The sequence below is a fragment of the Erithacus rubecula genome (genome assembly GCF_903797595.1).
Source record: "Erithacus rubecula genome assembly, chromosome: 5".
NCBI lineage: Eukaryota > Metazoa > Chordata > Aves > Passeriformes > Muscicapidae > Erithacus > Erithacus rubecula.
The window spans coordinates 10,102,212-10,125,242 of NC_136687.1; the positions used below are offsets into that span (position 1 = coordinate 10,102,212).

The 23,031-nt window shown below is 43.1% G+C and overlaps 3 protein-coding genes across 5 annotated transcripts in view; 1 reads left to right on the forward strand and 2 right to left on the reverse strand.

Annotated features, from left to right (window-relative positions):
• The first annotated feature begins 876 nt into the window (after positions 1–876).
• Positions 877–6,844, forward strand: GRPEL1 (GrpE like 1, mitochondrial). Its single transcript, XM_079306709.1, has 4 exons — positions 877–1,016; positions 1,781–1,949; positions 3,432–3,513; positions 5,937–6,844. Exons 1-4 carry the CDS (start codon positions 946–948, stop codon positions 6,281–6,283), a joined length of 669 nt encoding a protein of 222 aa, XP_079162835.1. The 5' UTR covers positions 877–945; the 3' UTR covers positions 6,284–6,844.
• A 1,720-nt stretch (positions 6,845–8,564) lies between these two features.
• On the reverse strand, positions 8,565–14,701 carry TADA2B (transcriptional adaptor 2B). 2 transcript variants are annotated; one of them, XM_079306708.1, is made up of 2 exons: positions 14,366–14,701; positions 8,565–13,160 (listed from the first exon to the last, which is right to left on the reverse strand). In XM_079306708.1, the coding sequence occupies exons 1-2, from the start codon at positions 14,633–14,635 to the stop codon at positions 12,168–12,170; spliced, it is 1,263 nt and encodes a 420-aa protein (XP_079162834.1). In that variant the 5' UTR covers positions 14,636–14,701; the 3' UTR covers positions 8,565–12,167. The 2 variants fall into 2 exon arrangements, with proteins under 2 accessions (XP_079162834.1, XP_079162833.1); XM_079306707.1 differs by lacking the exon at positions 14,366–14,701 and adding an exon at positions 13,894–14,076.
• Positions 14,702–15,927: 1,226 nt separating this feature from the next.
• Positions 15,928–23,031, reverse strand: part of TBC1D14 (TBC1 domain family member 14) — a 64,919-nt gene continuing 57,815 nt past the window's right edge. For both annotated transcript variants that reach the window (XM_079307028.1, XM_079307029.1), the window contains 2 exons: positions 20,439–20,697; positions 15,928–19,230 (listed from right to left, as the gene is read on the reverse strand). In XM_079307028.1, coding sequence (XP_079163154.1) covers positions 19,165–19,230; positions 20,439–20,697 — 325 coding nt within the window. In that variant the 3' untranslated portion in view covers positions 15,928–19,164. The remainder of the gene's footprint in view (positions 19,231–20,438; positions 20,698–23,031) is intronic.

The window sequence follows — 23,031 nt, forward strand, 5'->3', positions numbered from 1 at the left end:
GCGCCTCTGCACTCAGAAAGGTCCCACACGATTCTCATGCAGCAAGCCAAAAACGGCTTCCACACCTTCTTCTTCAGTATGCAGTTTAATTATTCACTTGAATATAACAGCTATTAAATTTGCATTATGGAATTCGGGTCTTTATCCTTCAGATTTCACTTGGAGAGTGCACACACGCATGCGGCAATGAGGCCAACAGCTGGTGTTCAGGCATTTGAGCATAATTTAGCACTCAACTTCACCGTTTTACAATAAATATGCGACCCTGGTTTGTTTTCCCCCTCTCCTTTAACAAGACACTGACAAAGTACCTGATCAATTGCCCGAGTTCAGCTACCCCAGTATCACGGAGCAGGGCTCCCATAGCCTCCAGTTACACAGGACACTTGCACAAACAGGTGGGCAGATCTGGAACCAGGGGATTAGCAACATTATCCCATTTAATGGAAGCTCATTGTTACATTAAATGAAATTATTGTCCAGCAAGAGCGCACACAGCAGTCACACGCAGCGTGTGTGGACGGACACCTCTGTGTGGAGGGGTGCAAATTGCTGATGGGTGATACAAGTTGTTATTGGTAACTGAGTCATAAAGCACTTAAAATGAGCTAAAATCTTCAAACTTTTCCAGTCCCAGCTGGGGCAGGAACGACGTGAATGACGCGAGCGGCACCCACACGACAGGACACCTCCCCCTCCCGTCACGAGACAAAATGGCCGCCGCGCACGCGCCCCGCCCGCGGCCCCGCCCGCCGCGCGTCACGGTGTGGCGAGGCGCGCGCGCGGCTCTGGGCGCTCCGCCGCGCCCCGGAATAGCCGCCTGTTCACGGGGCCGGCGCGTCCGCGCTGCTGATTGGCTGCCGGCCGCGTCACTCGCGGCCCGCCCGCTCGCTGATTGGCGGGCCAGGGGGGCGGGCCGAGGCGGCCGGCGGGCAGCAAGGCACCATGGCGGCCGTGGCCCAGTGCGTGCGGGGTGCGCTGCGCCCGCGCCTCCCGCTGCTGAGCGTCGCGCTGAGGTGAGGGGGTCGCGCCGCGCCGCTCGCCCGGCACCGGGAGTTCGGGCCGGGGCCGCGCTCACCGCCGGAGCGGGAGGAGAGCGGGGCTCGGTCTCGCCGCGCAGGGGTCCCAAGCCCTAGGGAGCTCCGTCCGACAGCCGGGACGGGGGGGCCGCTCCCCATCCTCCGCCGCTCTTCGCCGCTCCCCTTCTCCGGGAGAGCGGCCCGGCTGTGCGGGGAGCCTGAGGGCCGCAGGCCCCAGCGCCATGCGGGGATACGAGCCTGTGTGAGCGCGGCGCTGATCCCGCAGCCTCGGCCTTGGGCGGCTCAGCCCTGGGAGCGTCAGGCGGGATGAGGAGTCGCTGTTAACACGGGCAGCCCGTGATTGCCGCCGTACGGCGGGGACAGGCGGCGCCGGCTGCGCCCCGGCTCGGCTGCTGTGTTTGCAGGGACGCCGCTGCCGCCGATTGCATCACGGAATTCGTTTCTGATAGAGCACAGTGCTGAAAACGTCCCCGTAAAAGTTCTGTGGCTGTAAACTGAATGTAGTGGACACTTACAAGCTGATCTCTTGTAGTAGTTATTTCCTGCTGCAGTTTAATGACTGGAAATATGTCGGTTTTGACGGAGGGTTCTGAACGCAGTATTCACAGGCCTAGAATGGTATGATTTCGTGCTTTCATGTCAGAATTTTGTGGAAATTATGTGTCAAAGTGTATGTCTAGAAAATGCTAAAATCTTACAAAATAAGCAACAGAATAGTAATGTTCATCTTTTTGCCTTAGAACATCTCCACGACTGCTTTGTGCAGCAACACAGCAGAAAAATACTGGCCAGAACTTGGAAGAGGACCAGAGTCAGAGCCAAAATGAACAGAAGGTGGAACCCAGCTCTGCTGAGAAACTGCTAGCTGAAGAAAAGGCCAAACTGGAGGAACAGCTAAAAGATGTTACTGTAAGTGTCTCTGGATTATTGAGTTGCACAAGTTACAAATCGTGTGCCCGAGAGCCTGCACTGTGGGTTCTCAGTGCACAGTCTGGTTATGTGACTCCTGTTTAGTTGTATAAAATCCACAATACGGTAATTTCTTTAAACTTTAGAGTTCATGTACTACAAGATTTGGGATGCATCCCTGGTCCAAAATTAAGATCTTGGATAATTTATTGTTTCTGGATGGAATTGGACCTTCTCAGTCTGAAAATTTGTTACTGAGTTTTACATAGGTTTTTCTCAGTGAAGTAATTTCTGGGAGCCATGGAAAGGTGGGAGTGTGTGTCCCTGGTGTGTGCATTTGTGTGTGTTAAGAGTAGACTTAATGGAAACAGCTGCCCACTTTCCAAAGGTCAGAGTTAATGATGCTTAGCTTTTATACAATGGTGTACTTAGGCCGTGCACTAAGTTCAGAAGTTTCAAACCTTGTCTGAGAGCCCTTCAGACTCGAGGCTGAACATCACATCCCTTCTTGTGGCCTCATGTATCCTGCATTCTCTCCCATGCACGACTCCAGCAGCTGAAGGATGCCTTGAGATGTGGGAGGTGGGCATTAAGCAAAGACATTAATGAGTGTTTTATATAAAATGTCTTTCTGGAGCATTTGAGACTTCACGAGGTAGCCCAGAACCTTCTATAGAACCAACACCTGCAGATCATCTGTGGATTCAGTTTGCTTTCTGTTGCCCTTCCCAAAGCTCTACAGGAAAAATTTGAGATGTCATTTAATGTCTTTCTTTGCTGTTGGTTGCCTAATGCAGCTCTTCAGGCAGCTTGTTGACAATTTTATTCTGTTTTGAGGTTCTTCACTGGCATACAAAGCTCAGGCATATTCAGTGTGGAAACCATTCAGGATTAGTCAGTGAAGCACTCAGTGTAAAATTTCATTCATTTTAGTGTATTTCACATCTTAGTACATCTGCTGGTAAATGACCATATTTCTAGGAATAGACCAAAACTTGACCTAAACAACAGAGGAATTAGGCTTCATAATTTGTGAAGGCTGAGAAAACTGTAAGGCACTCTGTGGTATGTATGGAGATGTAAGAGATGGTTTGAAAGTCATGTCTGGGTTGAATCTGATTTACTGTATTGTCTGTGTATCTCATGACTGATGAGGATTTCTGGGAGCACACAGCAGAAATTCTGGGTTCATAAAACTTTATATATCTGTAGAGTGATTTTTTTTCTAGCTAATCTGTTGACAAATACTAAGAGTATTACCTTCTGATTTCCTTTCCCTCCTTTCTGTCCTTGTGAAGTGAAGCAAACTTTTGTCTTGGTAGGAGGGATGGTGTGATAATTGGCATGTTGTTTCAGATTACCCTAAATGGTGCATTTAGGCTGTAAAACTGTTTAAAATGCTGTTTTATAACAAATATACTGAATTATTGTCAGCTGCCTGACTAGGAGGAATAACTTCTGTTACTGGTTTTTCTTCTTTAGGACAAGTACAAGCGTGCCTTGGCAGATGCAGAAAACGTGAGGCAAAGAAGCCAGAAACTGGTAGAAGAAGCAAAGTTATATGGTCAGTGGAGACTCCTCTGGTGCTTACTCAGTAAGAGCCAGGAAATGCAAAGCCTGGAAAAATGAAGCTGACTGGCTCTCAGTATTGACAAGTTGTACTTCCCAATGATTCTGACTACTTGCTTTAAAAAAGCATTTGAGGCAGAGAGGTTTGAACAGTTCTTCAGCTTGCATCAGAATTTGTGACCATGTCCCCAGCCAAGGGCCAGACTTAAACTGCTGAAGTCAGCAGCTGACATTTTCTTTAAATTTGCTGTTTAATTTCCTACAATGTGTACTGCATTAGTAGATTTTTTTAGTAAGTTCTGCAGCCTGAAGTTTGCCTTTTTCGTGTATTTTGGTCTCAAATCTGACCAAGAGTATGGAATATTGGTTTGACTTCTGGTTTGGGTTTTTTTGGGGGGGGAGGGGTGTTTTTGGTTGTTTGGGAGTTTTTTTGTGGGTTTATTTGTTTTTTCGATTGATTGGTGGATTGGTTTTTTGGGGGGTTTTTTGGGTCGATTGAGGTTTTTTATTTTGTTTTTTTGGGGGGCAGATTTGGCTTGTTTTGAATTTGCTTCTTTTTTGATTTTGGGATATTTTTGTGTGATATTTTGGGGTTTTTTTTTTTTGCCTTTTATCTGTTGAAGGCAATAGTTTTCAAATCGAAGTAACACCTCGAAATGAATGGATTCTTTTCAGTGCTAGGAATGCACAATTGCTGGCTGTGAGGAGTGCTAGCAGCACATCTTCCTTCAAGAGCCAGGCTAGTAACATCTGATTGAGCTTTTGACATTTCCAGCACAGATCTGTAAAACAGAAATTGTGTGCAAATGCTGCAGCAGCAAAGTGCTGTTTTATCCTGGTGTTTGACTGATACTCTGCCTTGAAAAATGAGTTGCTCTTTTTCACCACACACCATACACAGCTGTATAGTTCAATTCTCAGTACTCAAGTTCTAATTTCTGAGTACAGGGTCTTCAGTTAAGTGTACTGTAAGAAAAATACACAGTTCTCTTGCATTCTTTCTCATGGATGTTTGAGTGCTTCATCCTGAGGTTAATTTGCAATCAACATTGTTTCACTAATGTTCTACTTACTGCAAAGGACTTGGAGTCATGTCAGAGCTCAGAGATGCTACAATAGAAATGAATTTATCTTGAAAACTAGATTACATGTAATCTGTAAGTTTTATTGTTTGTGCATAATTGCTTGTTCTGTAAAGAGAAACTAATTTTGAGACTTGAATAAATTCTGAGTTGCAGTCAGAGATATTTGCAAATACAATGTACGCAATAGAAAACGGAACCAAACCACCTTCTTAAGAGTTTGGTTACTTGATTTGATCCAGATAACAAGACAGCTGATTTATCCATTTGGTACAGTCCAGCTCCAACCACAGCTTTAGTTTAGTTTAAAACCATGACAGTTTTTATTTTCAGATTCTTTTAACTACTTGGACATTGTTAGTTACTGTTCTGTAAAGAGCTTGAGTCTCTACAGAGTTGTGCAGCTGTTAGAGAGACCCTTTTCTGAGAACTAGCTGATCCCCACAGATCTTGTAAGATGCTTCCATAGTTGTGAGTTGTTGTTGTTTTTTTTTTTTTTTAACCAAAGACTTGGCCTCTAGTAATGGTCATTCCAAGTCCTGGTAAGGAAAAAAAAAACATCCAAAATGTGAGCTAAAATTTAAAAGGCATAAAAAAAGGAACCCAAAAAACAAATCAGAACCCAGTGCTGTTTGTCCTTTGCTTACCTCTAGGTAGAAATGTGTTATTTGATTCAACTGTTTTGATTTTTTTCTTGATTGCTAATGCCTTAAGTGAGATTAGTCCAGATTCTCTTTAGCATGAGCCAGAAAACAGCTTCAGAACAAGTAGTGTGATTAACTTGGAAATCACTCTGTATTTGCAAGGCACAGCTGCTAACTGTAAAAAAGAGGGTTGCAGTCAGAGAGAGAGGTGCAAGTTCTTATCAGTCAGCAAAGATCCTTGTTCATCTCTTGAAATCCTCATCTGTCTGATTACATGCTTTGTCTTCTGCAAACCTTTTTATGACATCAGATTCAAGGGTAGGAATAGGGCAACATCATGCTTTGGACATTAGATGATGAGAGGGACATGAGGAAAAGTCATCTGAAGGTTTTGGTGACTTTGGTAAGAATCTAAACTGTTATTGTTAGATCATTACCATAATGTAACTCTTTTGAGTTGAAATCATATTTTTTTTCCATAGAATTAGAGGTGATGGTGTAATATCAAGGTGTCCTTAATAGTTCTTTATTATCATCCAAAACTGGAAAGGATATTTTATATCCCAACTGATTACAGTATCACATACCTTCTTAAAAGTCTGAGAGTGGTGATTATTGCTGTAGCTTTTGGGGTTGTGAGATTGGGAGTTTTAACATTCACTAATCCCATTCTCTCCTCTGTACATTTTCAGGGATCCAGAGCTTCTGTAAGGACTTACTAGAAGTTGCAGACATTTTGGAGAAAGCAACAGAAAGCGTTCCAAAAGAAGAAATCAAGGATGACAATCCTCACTTGAAGAGCTTATACGAAGGTCTTGTCATGACAGAAATGCAGATTCAGAAAGTGTTCAAAAAGCATGGGCTGATGCGAGTGGACCCTGTGGGAGCCAAGTTCGATCCGTACGAGCACGAGGCGCTGTTCCACGCTCCGGTGGAGGGGCAGGAGCCGGGCACCATCGCGCTGGTGTCCAAGATCGGCTACAAGCTGCACGGGCGCACGCTGCGGCCCGCCCTGGTGGGCGTGGTGAAGGACGCTTAGAGCCGCACCCTCACATGCCATGCAACTATTAAACGGCCGATGGGCTCTCGCACCACGCTTCCCTCGTTCCTCTGCTCCCTGAGAGCTTTAAATGAGTTGGTTGAGGTCTCCCAGTGAAAATTAAGTAACTGATGAAATTCTCCTGCTTAGTGGCCTTCAACATCACTGTTCCATAAGCTCTTCTTTGGTGTGAACTACAAGAGCCATTAAGCCCTCTGATGCTTTAGATTAGATAATGTTTTTTAAACTATTGCTCCCGAGAAAGTGTATTAAATTGGAAAGAATGAAATGCTCACAAGAATGTTGCAATTTCAAGTTTATCACTGTGTGTAGATTGAAAATGCAGGTAGTGGTTCAAACACTTCCTTTGGTTTTGTAGAATCTCTCACTGCAGAAGTGGGTGATGTAGTACAAATAAATAACCTGCTCTCTGCAGGTACCCATCAGCTTTTACACACTGATGTGATAAATGCCCTCTTTTGTCTATTCAGAAATAATCTCTCTGAACAACTGCAACCTGTGTGAATTCTGAACTGTAAATAAATGGCAATGGAGATTAGATTTATTTTGTAATTGTTCAACCTTTTTGTCCTGTACTAACATTGAATCAAGAAGACCATCTAATATTTGTATGGCATTGAAGAACCAATAGAATTTATCCTATCTCTGGATTTTTAATTTAATATATAAATTGGTTTAAACAATTTTTATAATCTTGTAACTTCCAGCTTTGCAATTGGTTTGTTATGCAAACTGTAGTTACAGTCCTGCTGAGAGCCAGAACAGCCAAAGAAGTGAGTTGCTGAGAGTTGGATTTATGATTTCTCTTAGATTTACATAAATAATTGCATGTAAGTGGCTCAAACAAAAGGCTCAAACAAAAGTGTGAACTTACTTTCATTATTTCTTACATTTATTCAACTTGGATCTTAGGGTGCACCAGAACTTTTCCCTTGCCCTGTCCAACTCCACCTGCTGCTCCCAATCCTGCAGAATCAGGCTGAAATACAACACATGATTACCTGAAGGACATTTCACCTGGATAGGAGTGGGTGGAACCTGGCAAATTACACAGCTGACAAAGGAGCCACCCTCTTGTATCATGAAAGCCCACACTGTTAACACACAGGACAGAATCTTCAAACTTAGGGAACTTATTAGGCCCTGTAAAAACTAAGTACTTGTGAATTTTTACCATGTTTCTGGTTATTATGGGTTAAGGAGCTTCTTACCTTGAAGTCAGGTATTGATTATATTTTTTGTGGTTGAGACATTTTTCCCAGTGCTGGTTTCCTTCATGGGAACTAAGCACTTAACCAGGAACAGCCTAAGTGCATTAAACTGTTTGGAGGTTAGTCATGTTTGTCCTATTTAAGGACTCATTCCTTCTCAACTTTCAAGAAAATGCTTCAACTGGGCAGAGGAAAGAGTTGTTTCTGATGTGTGAAGACAACTACAATGTTAATTTTATTAAACTAATCAAGTACAGGGGAAAAAATGCAAAGACTGAGTTTAAAAATACCAGGAAAAAAGGGAATTCCATATCCTGAAGTTGAATTTGGAAGTATCTTTGCTCCATCTGGGTTTAAATATACACCGTAGTTGTGTGAAGTAGGATTGAAGAAATGGTTTTGTTGCACTTTCACTGGGACCTGTTCTCACAACTGATGTCAAAAAGGGACCAGGTTCCATTTTAAATACCTTCTAAGAATTGTCATGTGTTGTTTTGTCCCCTCCCAATCCCTCTGGATCTAAACTAAATGTAATAGTAACGTCCTTAGTGTAGAAATTTGTCCAATAGGAAGTTAAAACATAGAGACATCTTGTTCCCTAGCAGACAAAGATTTTGTTAATGAGCTTCCCAGTGCTTCACACTAATTGTCATTTTTGGACTCTTATCAATTCATTCGGGGTGTTTAATTAAATACAGGGTCCTGTTAAATGTTCAGCACAATGTTCATCTTCCAAGCTGGTAACTGAGGTTCTCCTTCCCTGGCCCACCCTCAGAGAGGCTTTGGCACGGAGGGGGTCAGTCTATGGAGAGCTCCAACCACCTGTGCACTCTGCCATACCCCAGGAAAGAGCACTGAAGAAATCAAAGAACAGAGGAAAGTAGTTCTGAAATTTGAGCACCCAACAAATCTACCATCAATGCCAGCTGCCAGTGCCATAGACTGCATTTCCACCCATCACATTTAGCTACAATGCATCTCCACTTGTTATTGCAAAGACTTAAGCTATTTTCCTCATTGCCCAAGCTACATTATTGTTAAATCAATCATGGAAAGAAACTTTAATACAAGTTTATTTACCAATACACAATGCAAAAATCTAGCAAAATGCTGTGTGCACAACATCAGTTAGGCTTTGTGTGATTTCAGCACAGGCGTTCGTGTGTCTGGCACAGCTACAAATGTAAACTTCAAATGAATGCAACATTCCCTTTCTTGAGAAGAAAGAAGCTGATGAGCTGAACATGCTCATGGGGTATCTTGCTTCACAGTATTTAATGTGTCATCACTTGGGAGTGACTGGGGCACACACAAGAACATTTTATAAGAAGAGTAAAGAAGAAGGCTCATGAAGCCTCTTCCAGTTGCAAAGGAATTGAATGCAGCAGCCACACAAGAGTAAGAGCAGAGTGCTTAGTCTGGGTGATTTCCAAGGCAGTTGATGGTCACAGACCAGTGCAAACCTGCAAGCACTGCTCTCTGTGCAGGGCCTGCCATGGGCAGGGAGCAGGAGGGCTGCAGCCAGAACACTGCAGCATCCCAGCCCAGCACTGGGCAGTGCACACAGATGGGCTGTGGCTGGGACACAGCATAGCCCCTTCCCAGAGCACAGGATCAGCACTTTGAACAGCTTACAGAGTGCTGCTTTTTCATAGGCTCACATCAATGCTGTTAAGACAGATACTATCATTAGTAATAACTTTAATTAGAAAAGTCAAGAGCATTAAGCATGTAAAACACCTTGTCATTAGCAACATGAAGGCTGGGTTATTGTACAGTACAGGAAGCACTTCCAGATCAACACAAAATACAAAGTTGAAAGAGCTCTTTGCCATGTCAGTCCCTTCACCATAGAAGAGAAGCAGCATAGCTGCAGTAAATTGCTGGATTAACATTAACTGCATCTCAATTTATAAGCAACCAAACAGAAAACCAGCAGCTCATAACAAAGACTAAATCAGTTCCATGTGAACTATGGAACAGCAGCATCCTCTAGTGCAAGTCACCTTTAAAATTAAAAGCATAGCTGACAATGAGACATTGCTTCTGGGGAAGCCCTTTCCAAGGGACTAGTATTTGCTAAAGCAAACATTTACCACCTTGAGTTAGCTTGCAAGTACAAAATAAATATTGATATCCATATTGCATACATTAAAAATACTTTATTTTACATTCATTTTGATGTTCAATAAGTTACATCTAGCACCAAAGAAACATTTTGGAAAGGTTGAGGAATTAAGAAGCTACGAAGTGTAAATGCAGAATTCACTTCAACATTTAAATGACTCATTGGTGCCTAGATTTTTTCCTAAGTTATTGTTCAGATGGGCTTTACACTATTGCTTCAGTTTAACTTAGATGTGCCAAAACAGTGTAGAAATATGAAAATCACAGATCTGAGGGGAAAAAAGCCCAAAAGAACCAAAACCAAAACAATTCTCAAACTCCCAACTACATGCAGAACTGAGGCTTCAAAACAGCATGGCAGTAAGGTAACAAGTTACAGGAAGAACCAAATTGCATAACTAGAATGCTCAAAAGAAAGACTGAGCTTCCTTCCCACGGGAGTAGGACAGAGAAAATAACCAAGGGTTTATACCTTATGAACTTGTGTGCTGCTTGTACATGCATATAGGGTGGAAGTGGTTATTAAAGCTACTCAGCACATTGCAGTGAGCTCACTGCTGCCAGGAAGAGACAGGTTTGTCTCGAGTATGCCACAACAAACCACTTACAGATAGGCCAAAGTATTACATCCCAGAGGACATAGCCCTTACCTTTTTTGAAGGGACATAACATCATAAGCTCAAAAGAAAAAGGCACTCGAGTTTTGGGTTTTTTTCCTTAGAAATGCTGGCTTTGTAATTGTACCCCTTTTATTCTAAACTCACTGGTAACACTAGTTTGGTAATGCTGGATGTATTAAATGAAACCCAGTTCTGATCAGAATACCTCTGTCAAACTGTAGAATTAATACTGGTTTAGGATTTTGTGGTATCCTCACTGACCACAGCCCAAAGCAAGATGACATTTCCAGATCTTGCACTCATATGGAAGCTAGTCAGGTTCCAAGTTTTGGTACACCTGCACTCTAGAAGACCTGCCCGGCCTGCCTCCAGCCACAGCTTCCTGCTCCAGACAGGGCCAGCAGAGAGGCTTATGCACAAGTAACTTTGCATCTTCCACATGGAAAGCACCATTTCTTATTAATTTGATTAAATACCAGCATGAGAATTGAAGGATGAAATGGGCACAAAAATCTTTTTCTAATCCTCCTTCAACATCGTTCCCTTAATTAACAGATCTTACTAGAACAGTACTGTGGGTCTGACATTTGTGTTTCCCCTGTGTTACATCCCAGCTGGTGCCTGGCTCCAGCACACTCCAGGTTGCAGCTGTAAGAACTGGAGGAGATCTCTTAAGGTGCACTGTTCTTCTGCTTGTCAGTAAACTCAGATTCTATGTGTCTGGGCCGGTACATTTCAAGGTATGTGCAATTAGAACCCTACAGTGGTTGGATTAAGCACTCCAAATTGACACTTTGTGCATTTTGACCAAATCTGCATCAATTGTTATTTTTGTTTTTAAAGATCAATCTCAGTAATCAGGCTCCATTTGAGAATCTTGCTCCCTTTGCCTGAATTCCCAATGAAATTCAGGAGGCAGCTACACCTCCTCAGCCCGTATGAGCTGAGCAGTTAAGATCCCAAAGGAGGAGGAGCAGCCTTCCCCAACAAGGAAGAAGAGTGATTTTGCTGCCTGAGGCTCTCAGCTTCTGCCAAACACCTCACTGCCTATTCTCCCAAACCCCATTTCTGGCCCAAATCAGGTACCTCATTGTAGCTGACCCCTCTCTGGAGCAGTGCACCAAAGCTGCTGGGGATTCCTGATGCTCCAGTACCAAGCAGGAAACGTCAAAGCTTCAGAGGGGCCTGTTTCAGGAAACTCAGGTCAAAGCAATGCCCAGATGAGCCAGGAGCTCTTCAAGAACCCCCCTCCACAGCTCAAGTCCCTGGAGGCATCTCACCTACCACATTTCCTTCCTTCCTTCCACTCCCTGCCACGGCTCACCCCTGCTGCATTCTCGACAGGAACTCTCATGCTGGTGTCCCCACGCCTTGGCTGTAGTTACTAAGGAGAATGTTCCAAAAGCTTAGCAATGATCACAAAAGTCCCTGCTCACCTGCTCCTGAGCACAGGACTTTTGTAAGCTTCACTTTGCTGCCAGCATTATGCCAAAAAAAAAAAACAAAACAAAGGGTGAAGAAAGTTTCGTTTGCTGGAAACTATCTCCTACCTTCAAAGAAAAGCAAGGATTACACTGATAAACATTTATCCAATAATACGGACTAAAGCAACTACTCTGGGACTACCGGACTTGAGAAAGTTCACAAGAAAAGATCTGTTCTAATAATGTAGCAAAAGCAGTGAAATCCAATGTAGAAGTTTCACAATTAAGGATTTTTCATGATCCAAAGCAATAGTCTATTTGAACCACCATGGATCATGATGACTGAGGGGGGGGTTTATGCATTTGCTCTTTTGAGTTTTTAAGCGACATGGTTTCTGTATCTTTGGGGAGGGAGGGAAAAAATAACGGAGTCCTTGAGGCTGTAAGGGCATCTGCTGTGCTTTTACAGATCAGCTGAATTTCATGAAGCATCCCTGGATATCCAACCACTTTCTGTCAGAAAGTTTAAAATCCTTTTCTTCAGTACCTTATCTAAGTAACTAGGAAGGCGACTCTTTGAAGGAATTCCTTGTCTTTTTTGGAGATGGTCTTTAATGATGATAGTTTTTACAGTCACATAACGTGCAGGACTCAAGTTCAGAGAGCTGCAGAGCACCTTTTCCCTGTCCGATAAGAGTTCAAAGCCAGGCAGGTTTTCAATGGCAGCAAATTCACCTTCTTTACCCTCTTCTTTCCCTCTCTTGGAACTAGCGATGTTCTTGTTCTCCTTCCTCTTTTCCCGTTTGTGCCTGGCCGCCTCGTACTCTGCCGACTCCTCCATTTTGGTGATCCCATTTCTCCGATACCGCTGCAGCTCCCGAATCTTCGCTCGGAGTATCCTCTCCTTGTGCATGTTCTCAAAGAAGTCTTCAAACTCCTTACAAGACATGAACTGGTACAAAGGCCTCAGTTTCAGCCTCAGCTCCTTCTCTTCTTTCGTGATCTTTCGCTTGGGAGCTTTCTCCTTGTCTTTTTTGTCCTTCCCCAGGAAGGCCGGCACCAGGTTATAGTCTCGCGCGATGTTCTTGCGCCGCTGCCTCTCCTTGAGTTTCCTCACGTACATGTCCACGTGCGCTCTCTTCAGCTCGATCTCCACGTCGTCGTCGTCGTAGTTGACCGAGAGGCCGCTGATGAGGGTCTCGGCGTCCTGGTCGTACTCGATCTCGTAGTCGTCGCGCAGGGGCATGTAGCCCAGCTGCTGCTGCTCCGCCACCGAGATGTCCAGCGGCGGCAGCGGCGTCGTCAGGCTGGGCGACAGCGGCCCGCCGCTGGGACACGTGTGGTCCGTCACCCTGTTGGGAATAGTGTCGGGGATGCAGGCTTTTCCCAGGTTGCCGTGGATATACATGCTCACGTAGTGCTCCATCACCTCCTGAGGTGTCCGGGATGCTCCCACATGAGCAGCCATGTCCTCCTAAACAGAAAAAAAGGAGGAGTGACAAAACGATTCCCATTACATCTTCCTTTTTCCTTACTCCTCAAAAGCCAACTCCCAGTACTTAAACTCCTCTAGCAATACTAGCCGTATTTCTATCAGCTCTGGATGAGTGTTCACAGTGCACGGAGGCAGGCAAGCCACGAAAACAGCACCACGTGGTGATTCCTGAGCATCCCTGGCACTCCCACAAAGCCAGCCTGTCCCACACCAGCTCACCATGACCAAAGCCAGGATGCTTTCCTAGTCCCAAGCCAACACCAAGAGCACTGTACAACTTGGGTTTTGCTTGTTTATCTCACATTATTCAGGAGCAACATGGAAATAAACAAACAGCACTTACTGTAAGAGTAACAAATATTTATTATTTTCTAGTTATTTAAAAACTAAACAAGCTGCAATGATTGGACATTTTAAGGTTTTGAAAAAGTCTTTATATTTAATGAAGCAAAACAACAAAGTAACAACAAATCAAATACATCAAAAATTACTCAAATGCTCCAGCGGAGGGCAATGAGGATGACTGGGGGACTGGCTGAGGGAGTTGGGCTTGTTCAGCCTCAAGAAGAAACAATTGAGAGGGGACACCACCAATGTCCATCAGTACCTGAAGGGAGGTGTCAGACTGGGGGCCAGGCACTGCTCTGTGCTGCCAAGCAATAGCACAAGAGGCAGCAAGCACAAACTGATGCCCAGAAAGTCCCACACGTACATGAGGAAGAACTTCTTCACTGACTGGATGACTGAGCATCGGGACAGGCTGCCCAGAGCAGCTGTGGAGCCTCCCTCACTGGAGATAGCCAAGAACCGTCTGGATGCAATCCTGGGCACTGCGCTCTGGGATGACCCACTGCAGTCCTTCCCAACCTGACCCATCCCGTGACTGCGAAATGATGGTTTCTTTTAAAACCAAGCCTGGCCGTGCAGTGACAGTGAATGCGAGCAGCTGGCCCGCAGCCGGACACAGCGAAGGGAAAGGCCGAGCACGGTAAGAGGCAGGTGCAGGATGCGTGACCCGGCCTGACGAGAGGCAGCCGCGGGACCGGAGCAGCGACAGGTGCGAGCTGCGGGCGCTGCTCGGAGCAGCCGCCGGAGAGAGGCGCAGGAGCGCCCGGGGCTCTGTCAGTGCCGCCGCTGCGCGCAGGAGGATCGCCCCGCCCTGCCCCTCGCCCCTCGCCCCTTACCCAGTTGCCGAAGCCGAACTGCTCGATGGCGTCCAGCAGCAGCTGCTCCTCGCGGCTGCTCCAGCCGCCCTCGGCCTCGGCGCCCCAGAGGGTGAAGCGGCCGCCGTCCACCAGCTGGTAGCCGTGCCATCGGCGGTGCGGGCCGATCTCGGCGCCCGCCGAGAAGCACTCGGGGCAGAGCTCGATGTCGGCGCACTCGGTGCAGCGGAAGCGCAGGGGGCTCACCTCGGCCAGGCAGTACACGCAGTACTTCTTCCCCAGTTCCGCCATCTTACCCCGCCCGCGCGCGCGCGCGGCCTCGCCCCCTGCGCCCGCGCCGCCAATGGCAGCGCGCTGGAGGGGCGGGGCCTGGGCCAGCACCGGCCAATGGGGCTGAGCCTGGCGGGCGCGGGGGCGGCAGCGCGAGGGGACGGCTGCGATTGGCCGAGCCGGAGCCGTCTGCCCGACCCGCGGCCAATGGGGAGCGTCGGTCCCAGCGGAGCGGCCGTGCAGAGACCGCCCGCCAGGGGGCGGGGCCACGCTCGGGCAGGGGGCGGGGCCGAGCGGGTGCCTGGCAACGGGGGAAGCGGGGCGGGGCCGGGGGAGCAGCCTCGGACCTGTCGCGACATCCCGAACGGAATCACCTCTGCCCGGCAGGGGAGGAGCGCAGAAACAGAGCCGTTCTTCTCTTAGTTCTATTCCTCTAGGCCCACAGAGAAAACATCAGGCTGAGGCGTGAACTCCAAACGCTTGGAAGCACCTTGACTGCCCGGAGAACTGGTCAAGGCTCCACGGACTGGGCGTGTGAAGAGCGAGCTCGGCTCTGTATGAAATCCTGGCGCTCAAAAGGAAGGTAGCGGGTGTGCAACTCCTGTAACAGATACAATATAAATATCTTTCAGTACCGAATCGGTGTTACAGAGGGCAAATCTGATTTCACGTTCTAGTCCTGCACAGCAGGAGGTAGTTCAGCGAAAGGAAGGGCAAGCTGCCCCTGGATAAAGCAGACCCTCGGCAGCCAAGGCAGTGCCTGCGTTCCACACCTTCCCTTGCTGCACAGGCACTGCCTCCTCTCCCCCCTCTTATTTGGTCCTTCTACTTTTCACTTTAGCAACTGGAAGCTTCTCCGATTTAAGTTCTGAAGTTATGCCTATATCACAACTAAAATAACATTGTCGTGAACACAAAAATGCTTTATGATTATGAAACTTAAAATAAACTAAGATTTCTTCTTTTCAACAAAGCCAGGATAAGTATTTAAATATTCCTGAGTTCTGTGCATGTCACAAAGATGTATTTACCACTATTTTTCATAATACAATTACTAGACCTCAGGCCTAGTCCAGAGAAAGACATATGAAAAAGGGATAAACCACAGGCACAGTAAGTATCAAATCTTCTAAATGTCTCAGGGAATTTAACAGGTATTTCAACATGAGAACTTGTAAAGTATCACAAAAAGTACTCTACCTTCAATGGTCCAAAGTCCTCTTTTTGAACAGACAAAAACTGCTAAAGCCACCCGTGAAGAAAAACACTAGTACTGGAATTTCTAATATCTGAATTACACTGACAACAGATGATTAAGGTAACTTTACATGACTTTATTTAACAAAACCATATATTTACAGTTGAAAAAAGTTCCAGTTTGATACACATATCTAAACAAAACAAATGTGGTAACTACATAACCCCATTTAAACATGATGTACAGGAGATGTACCAACACTTCTCTATATATCATTCTTGTTTTAAAACATTCAAAAATAAGCTGTTACAAGGTACCTTTTTTCCCCCGAATGAAATTGTTTACTAAATGAAATAACATTAATGACTGACTGCAGATTGAAGTTGCAAAACTGCTTTATTATAAAGTGCAGATTGTGAAGAATCCCAAAGCTGGTTGGAGTTTTCTGGTTTCTCTGATCTGCTGCATGTACAGTGGTACTTCTCATGTATTGCAGCAGTTTTATTTTTCTTTAAACCCATGAAGAAAAGAATGCTTGATGGGGACATTTGCTCCATTAAAGAAAATCTCATGCATCTTGTTACAGATACTTTCAAGTATCTGAACAATGAAATTGTCAATTTTTTAATGCAATTCCCTGAATTTCTTAAAGAAGATTTCTGTATTAGCTAATTAAGAGATTTGGTATACTGCAAGAAACTTGAAAAGCTCAGTGGCAAAAAATTCTATGCCATTACTACTCAGCTCTGTTTTTATCAAAATTCAAGCATTACCTTCAAATCAAGTTACTGAGAAGTTGAAATAATTGCATGTTTAGGCAGGTGATTTTTTTCACATGTATTTTGTTTGAAAACAAACTGTGCAAAGCTCCTTATTGCATTGCTGTTTCTTCATTAAAGAACATACCTTATATACAGAAAGAAATCATTTAGAAAATATATACAACTTCTAAGAACAGATCAAATCACAAAACAAAGTAGTTACATTTGCAAGTAACAAACAGTGCACAAGTGTTGCAGCAGGCCTTTTCCCCACAACTATGCCCACTGTCTCTGTTACATTCAACATCTTATTGAGAAGAGAAAAAGAACAGGCTGCAGATGGCTGCCAAGATACCTAGTAGCTAAAAAATGCTTTTTTAACCAGATAAATGAGCCACACTTAGGACTTGCTTTAAAAGAAAATACAAATGTAGTTGCAATGAAGACTTAAATCACAAAGCCAGTTACAGTACCACCTAAACATGTATTGAGTGATCTCTGTGTTCAACAAACCATTTAAAAAGCATAGTGCAAATGTTTCAGATGGTAGGCCTCTCGTATTTTTCATGGAAAGGCATTATTTGTTGTAGTAATAGAAAAAGTAATATTAAAAAACACTTACTGACCTTCCTGCTTTCTATTGCACTTCAAAGCAATGGAGCATACGAGTACCAGGACAAATTCTGTACAAATTCATATTTCTTATCATATCTTAACATCTATTTTCAGTAAGTGATGACCTAGGTGATGTCTTGAGGAAAAATTGAGATGACTAACAAAAAATCCACATCCATTACACCAGCTACATAAAGTGGACAGGGGAAGAGGTCAATGAGGTATTGGACTTGCAGGCTGCATTTGCATTACACATCGTTCAAAGTGATTATGAGTCCTCACTTACCAGGGAATCTTGTTCTCACTCTCAATATTACAATCAAATTATCCCTCATAGAAATAAGTGTCTGTACCAAAGGACAGTGTTTTCATTATGTCCCACAGTCCTTTACACTGTATATTGGGCTGAGCAGTGTGCAACTATTCTTCTTGTTTTTATTCAGACAATGCCAAAATAATCAGCATAAACCAGCTGAAGAGCACTGGGAAACCTCTGACCATACAGCTGGAGGATTTAGTAATGCCTGTTCACTCTCATCACAAATATTGCTTCAGTTACATTTCCCTTTTCAATGATCATCATTAGTATAAAATAGGTTTTACACTATACACTATGCAATAAACATTCTTGTAAATCAGAGGCACTCATGATTTGCCCTTCAACATTCACCTGAATGCAGGGAAGATCTAAGATGTATGATGGATTTATGTAAGGGCAGTTTGCTGCTGCTGTAACTCACTCATATTAGAGGTCAGATAAAATGCTCAGAAATGACAGCTTGTACCTATCCTGATGGTGGTCTGGCACACTTCCCAATAAATTTCTTTTACTTGTCACTCTATGGATCAGCTCCACATAACTTTCCCACTGTGGGAACAAAAGCAGCTTCAGGAGATTCCACAAAACCTATTCTTTTCAGCAGCAACACTGGCAAACATTAACTGCTTCCCTACCACACTTCCTCCTTTAGTTCTGCCAGTGAGCAAAGCGGAGTTTTAAGTAGCTACTGAAATTGCTTTTAACCATTTATCAGTTTATCTGCTAAGCCCAGTTTATCTCCATGACTCGACACATGGCACATGAGTAAGCAGCTGGTAGACAAAACCATCCCAAAACAGCAGTGCCCCAGGAGAGGAACACATGGAAATATGCATTTAGTAGTATATGACCTCAGCTTCAAACAGAGGAAAGAGAGTACACTTGGGAAATGATGCCAGCTTAATACCAGAACCCTCTTGGTGAGGTTGGAATCTAAGTCTGATGGGTGGAATTTCCTCTATATGCATCCAGATTGGAAAAATAAATTTCCAAGGCATCCCAAAGAATAATTAGCTTTGCACTGCTAGTTTGACTTCCCTTCCAAGCTTACTTAATTTTTTCTTATTAAAGAAAGGAATGTAGTTCTATGCCTACATGATTTCTTTGGTAAATGGGACCCACAGCCTATGAAATTAGAAGCATTTCTAAAGAAATGGTCCTTACATCATTTAAAATTCCAGCACCGGTTATCTAAAATCCAGATCCAGCTACTGTTACAGGTATTGGAAATATATCCTGCCTAAGAAAAACAGGAATAGCTGTCAAAGCAACCAACATTGCTGAATGTCCAGTCTTTTCAAACATCTAAGAAAAACAATTTAGAAAATCCCAAACCCTTGATGTCATTTTGTTTCACTGCCCTCATCAGAAGTACAGAATGTGTAATGCTCTCCCACAGCATATGCTCATACCACTAAAAGGTTAAGGCTAGGCCTAGGTTTTATTTATAAGGGGTTTATCCCCTAAGTTCCTTTCCCCTTTCTTATTTTTTTCACTCATCCTCCTTGTTTTTCTTCTTTCCCCTTTAAGGCTATTCTACTACTAAATATAACTCTGAACTAACACTTTGATTTGCAGGCTCATACATGTCAAACAGTAATCAATAATTTTGCCACTTCAGCTCTTTTTCTGGGAGTCACTGGAGGCAAACCCAACATTAACGTTTGAGTGAAGGACTTCCTTTTTCCATTTCCCGGTTATCTTTCTGCAGAGCAGCCAGTATCTAGATATTTCAAAAAATGAGAGAGAAGAAAAGCATTAGATTTTAAAATTACTCAATAATACATTCTGAAGAGTTTCCAATTATGTCTGAGCAATATTATCTTAACTATCAAATGTAATTGAATTTAGAGCATCACTCCACTGACAAGAGAGCTCTCCCATAAGTCCTTGTTACATGGTGGATAGAAACAGATTTAATAGAGGTTTAAACTCCATCTCCCCCCAACACACACTTTTGAAGCCTGTTATTTGGGGTACTTGGCAGAATAGGACCCCTGTCTCTTCCTCCCCATGAGGGAAGCAGCAGCAGGCTGGGAATTTATTTCGAATGCAATCCTCATGCACACATGACAAGTTCAAGGAAGGTGGGACAAATGAACAACCTGTGGAGCCACTCCTGCTGGGATGGTTAGAAATCCTCATCTGGAAGACAAAGCTGGCAATCCCCAGCATCTACAGGCACTGCTACCCCAGGAAAGAACCAGAAACACTCAGTTGCAGCTGAATTGCCCCAACCATTACATTTAACACCGCCTTTCATTTTCTCTGCAAAAAAGTAATTGGATAAAATGGGCAGAGCTCTTTTATGGAATGACTCACAGAGTGGGCTGTATTGCTGCTTTGAATAAAGAAGGGAAAAACAAGGGCGAAACTCTCCATCATGAATGGCTGCTACAGCCACTTAATGATTTCCATATTCAGATGACACATCCTTTTTCCTTAAACTGGAATTTAATTGAGATTACAGAGATGAAATGATTTATGAAATCCCATGCTAAATCCCAATAAAGAAGTCAGAGATGCAATCACTTCTGTACAGTCCAAAATTAGAGTAGAGATCTTCAAGAAGATTAAAATGACTGTATAATAGTATCCTGAGAAATTGTCATCTTCTTCCAAAGATTGGATTTCTGCTTTTAAGTATCAAGTAGTAATGTTGCCAGCAGCCTTTGTAATTAATAAATTTTCAAAGTAGTATGACTTTTTACTTCATAAATTTCACTCAATATTTCAATTTTGAATGCTGACTAAACTCTCCCTTTCCAAAAGAGATTAAGCTGATGGAATCCACTCATTTCCATGTGTGCTAAAAGCACAGAGTGAGCTACACAATGCTACTTACCCATACAATCATTCTTCCAGATGTTGCCAAACATTTTAATGAGTAAAGTAAAATCATCAGTTACCAAAGACTGATATCCTCCTTACCTGAGCCCATTTTTTGTTTCTACTTTGCATCTGAATGGCAGCAATAGATGTGAAGAATTCTTCCGAAGGCAAGTCCTCTGGTAGCTTTGTTAAAAACTGAGCTATATGAATGAAATCCATTTTGGTCAAAATATCTTCAAAAAGTTTCAATATTCCCAGAGCTGTACGGAATAAGAACTCTTCTCCATCACGGCAGAACACATCCCAGACACGACAAGCCAAGTCTAGTGGCAAAGATTTGCTGTACAAAGTGAATATCCTGGAATGCAGAACAAAATGTTCAGTTACTGGACAAGAAGTAACAGAAGTACTCACAGAAGTACACATACCAATCATCAGTAAGTTTGAGGCTTCTCAAGTATTTGTAACTGAATATTTCTTTTTATATTTCAGAAGGACTTCTGTTAGTTGCAGCACAGCAATCCATGAAACAATATAAAATTGTACAACCATTAAGGCATACTCTCTAAGTTTGATTTTTCTTGGATCTTACCAGAGAAACAATATACATGGTTTTACAACAGGCATGCAAATGACCACAACTATAATCAATGGCCTATTTAATCATCACTTCCAAGCTGAGAATTGATGCAGTTTTAGTTGCAAAAATTCAAAAAGCTGAATGTTAAGATAAACCGCAATGGTAATTTTGTGGTTCAGATAAAGGAGATGAGTAAAATCAACTCTTGTGTTCCAGGCTTGATTGACTGGCAAAGTAGTAATAGCCTAAGTTTTGAAGGAGGGAGCAACTTGAATTCCCTTGAGTTGAGAGAAACAGGCAAGACAGGATGTCCAGAGAGCTGTAGATAGTGGTGGTAAGATGGTGGGTCAATGTGTCTGTACAGATGTGATCCCTGAAGAGAAAGGGTAATATCAGAATCAACAGCTTCCTCCTAGCTGCTGAAACTCTATTTTCATTAACTACCATGAGCATATTTCTTCCTTCACCAAAATGCTGACAGCCTTGCAACCAGAAAGTTGCTCTGTCCTTTATCAAACATCTCGCTGCACAGCAGAGCAGAAGTGCTGCCACCAACTATGACCTAACAGCAAGCAATGAGAATTGAGTTTCCTGGAATCATTTTACAGTGTATAAGGGGAAAGAGTTACAGTGGCTTTTTTCTTTCAGAATTCAGAAATAACTTTTTCACAGATGCACTGCACAAAAATCTCTGTAAAATTGCAAAGAATTCTCTCTCCAGCAGAGGTCAGCAAAGACTCAAATTTCAATCAAACCTTCCCACAGCTTTTAACTAAAAGCTCCTTTTCAAGTATGCTGACTTGAACAGCAGTTTTCCTGTGTTTAAAACTACCATCTATCTCCTCCATTTTTTTTTAATTTGTGAAATTTGGATTCACAATAAAAAGATAAAATGGAACAGATATATACACACACACATATATAGGTATAGAATATGAAGTAATGTATTTTCACAGCAAAACCTAAGGTTTTCTGCATTACCTGCTTTTTACTGTATAAAAATTTGTTTGAATGATGTGTCGTTAAGTATATGGCTTCTGTGTGAATCACCACACTTCAGAAAAAAGGGAAAAGATATTCATTTTATTAACATCCTGAAGAAACTGAACTAACATTTGCACAAATTCAAGTGACAAGAGAATTGCAGGTTTATGAAACTTAGGATTTTACTGTTTTACTGTATTTTTACATCTCATTGCAATCCTATTATAAGAAGTAGAAACACAGTCCTGTTCTCCAAAAAGCTAAATTGGAATTATAAAAAAAGTATTGGTCTGGGATGAAAACCCCACACACTTGTTCATCACACATACATGAAGGTGTAAGAAACGTGCTACAAACTCTTTCTTTGGGTTACTGGCTGATCCTGCACTGCAGACTTCATTTACATTGCACACTCAATATTCTTGTATAGTCACACACCATGTAAATGCCTACATGGCAGTATTAAGACTTTTGTCTGGTACACACATACACACAGGAAACAGTAACAGGTTTTCAATTTAAAAGGAACAGTGTAATAGGAAGCAATTCAACTGAGTCCTTTCCTGGTCAACACGTAGCAGGGAAACACCCAGCCAGAAACAAGTCCTTGTTAAAGATAAGTAACAATGCCAAATTTATGGACCTGTTATTATTCACAAAAGCCATTGTTCTGTCATGATTCAGATCTAACCTGAATAACCCATTTGTATTAAATCTCCAACTATGCAGAACACTTCTAAATTCTATGAAAGGATTCACTCACATCAAAAAAGCTGGCACATAAAGTCAGGTATTTGCCATTGAGCTCTTCATAATTTGGATGGAAGCACCATTTACAGGAACTCACAAGGCAATTAACTTTCATTAATATTTGCATGGAATTGATGTATCAAGCCCTAACAGCAGAGACCGGGCCCCCTAGAATAAGCACTGAAACATCAGTAGGAATCACTGCTTAAAATTTCATCCCTTCAAACATTTCCTACTGAAAGATATTTTTTATTAGACTGGTCTGAAACTTAGCTGGAATTTATTTCCGCAGTAAAGCAGCTGCCAGACTGAGGCAGCTCCAGCAGCATCTTTGAGCAGCACTGGCACACTCCTTGCACGACCTGCTGCCACTGCACT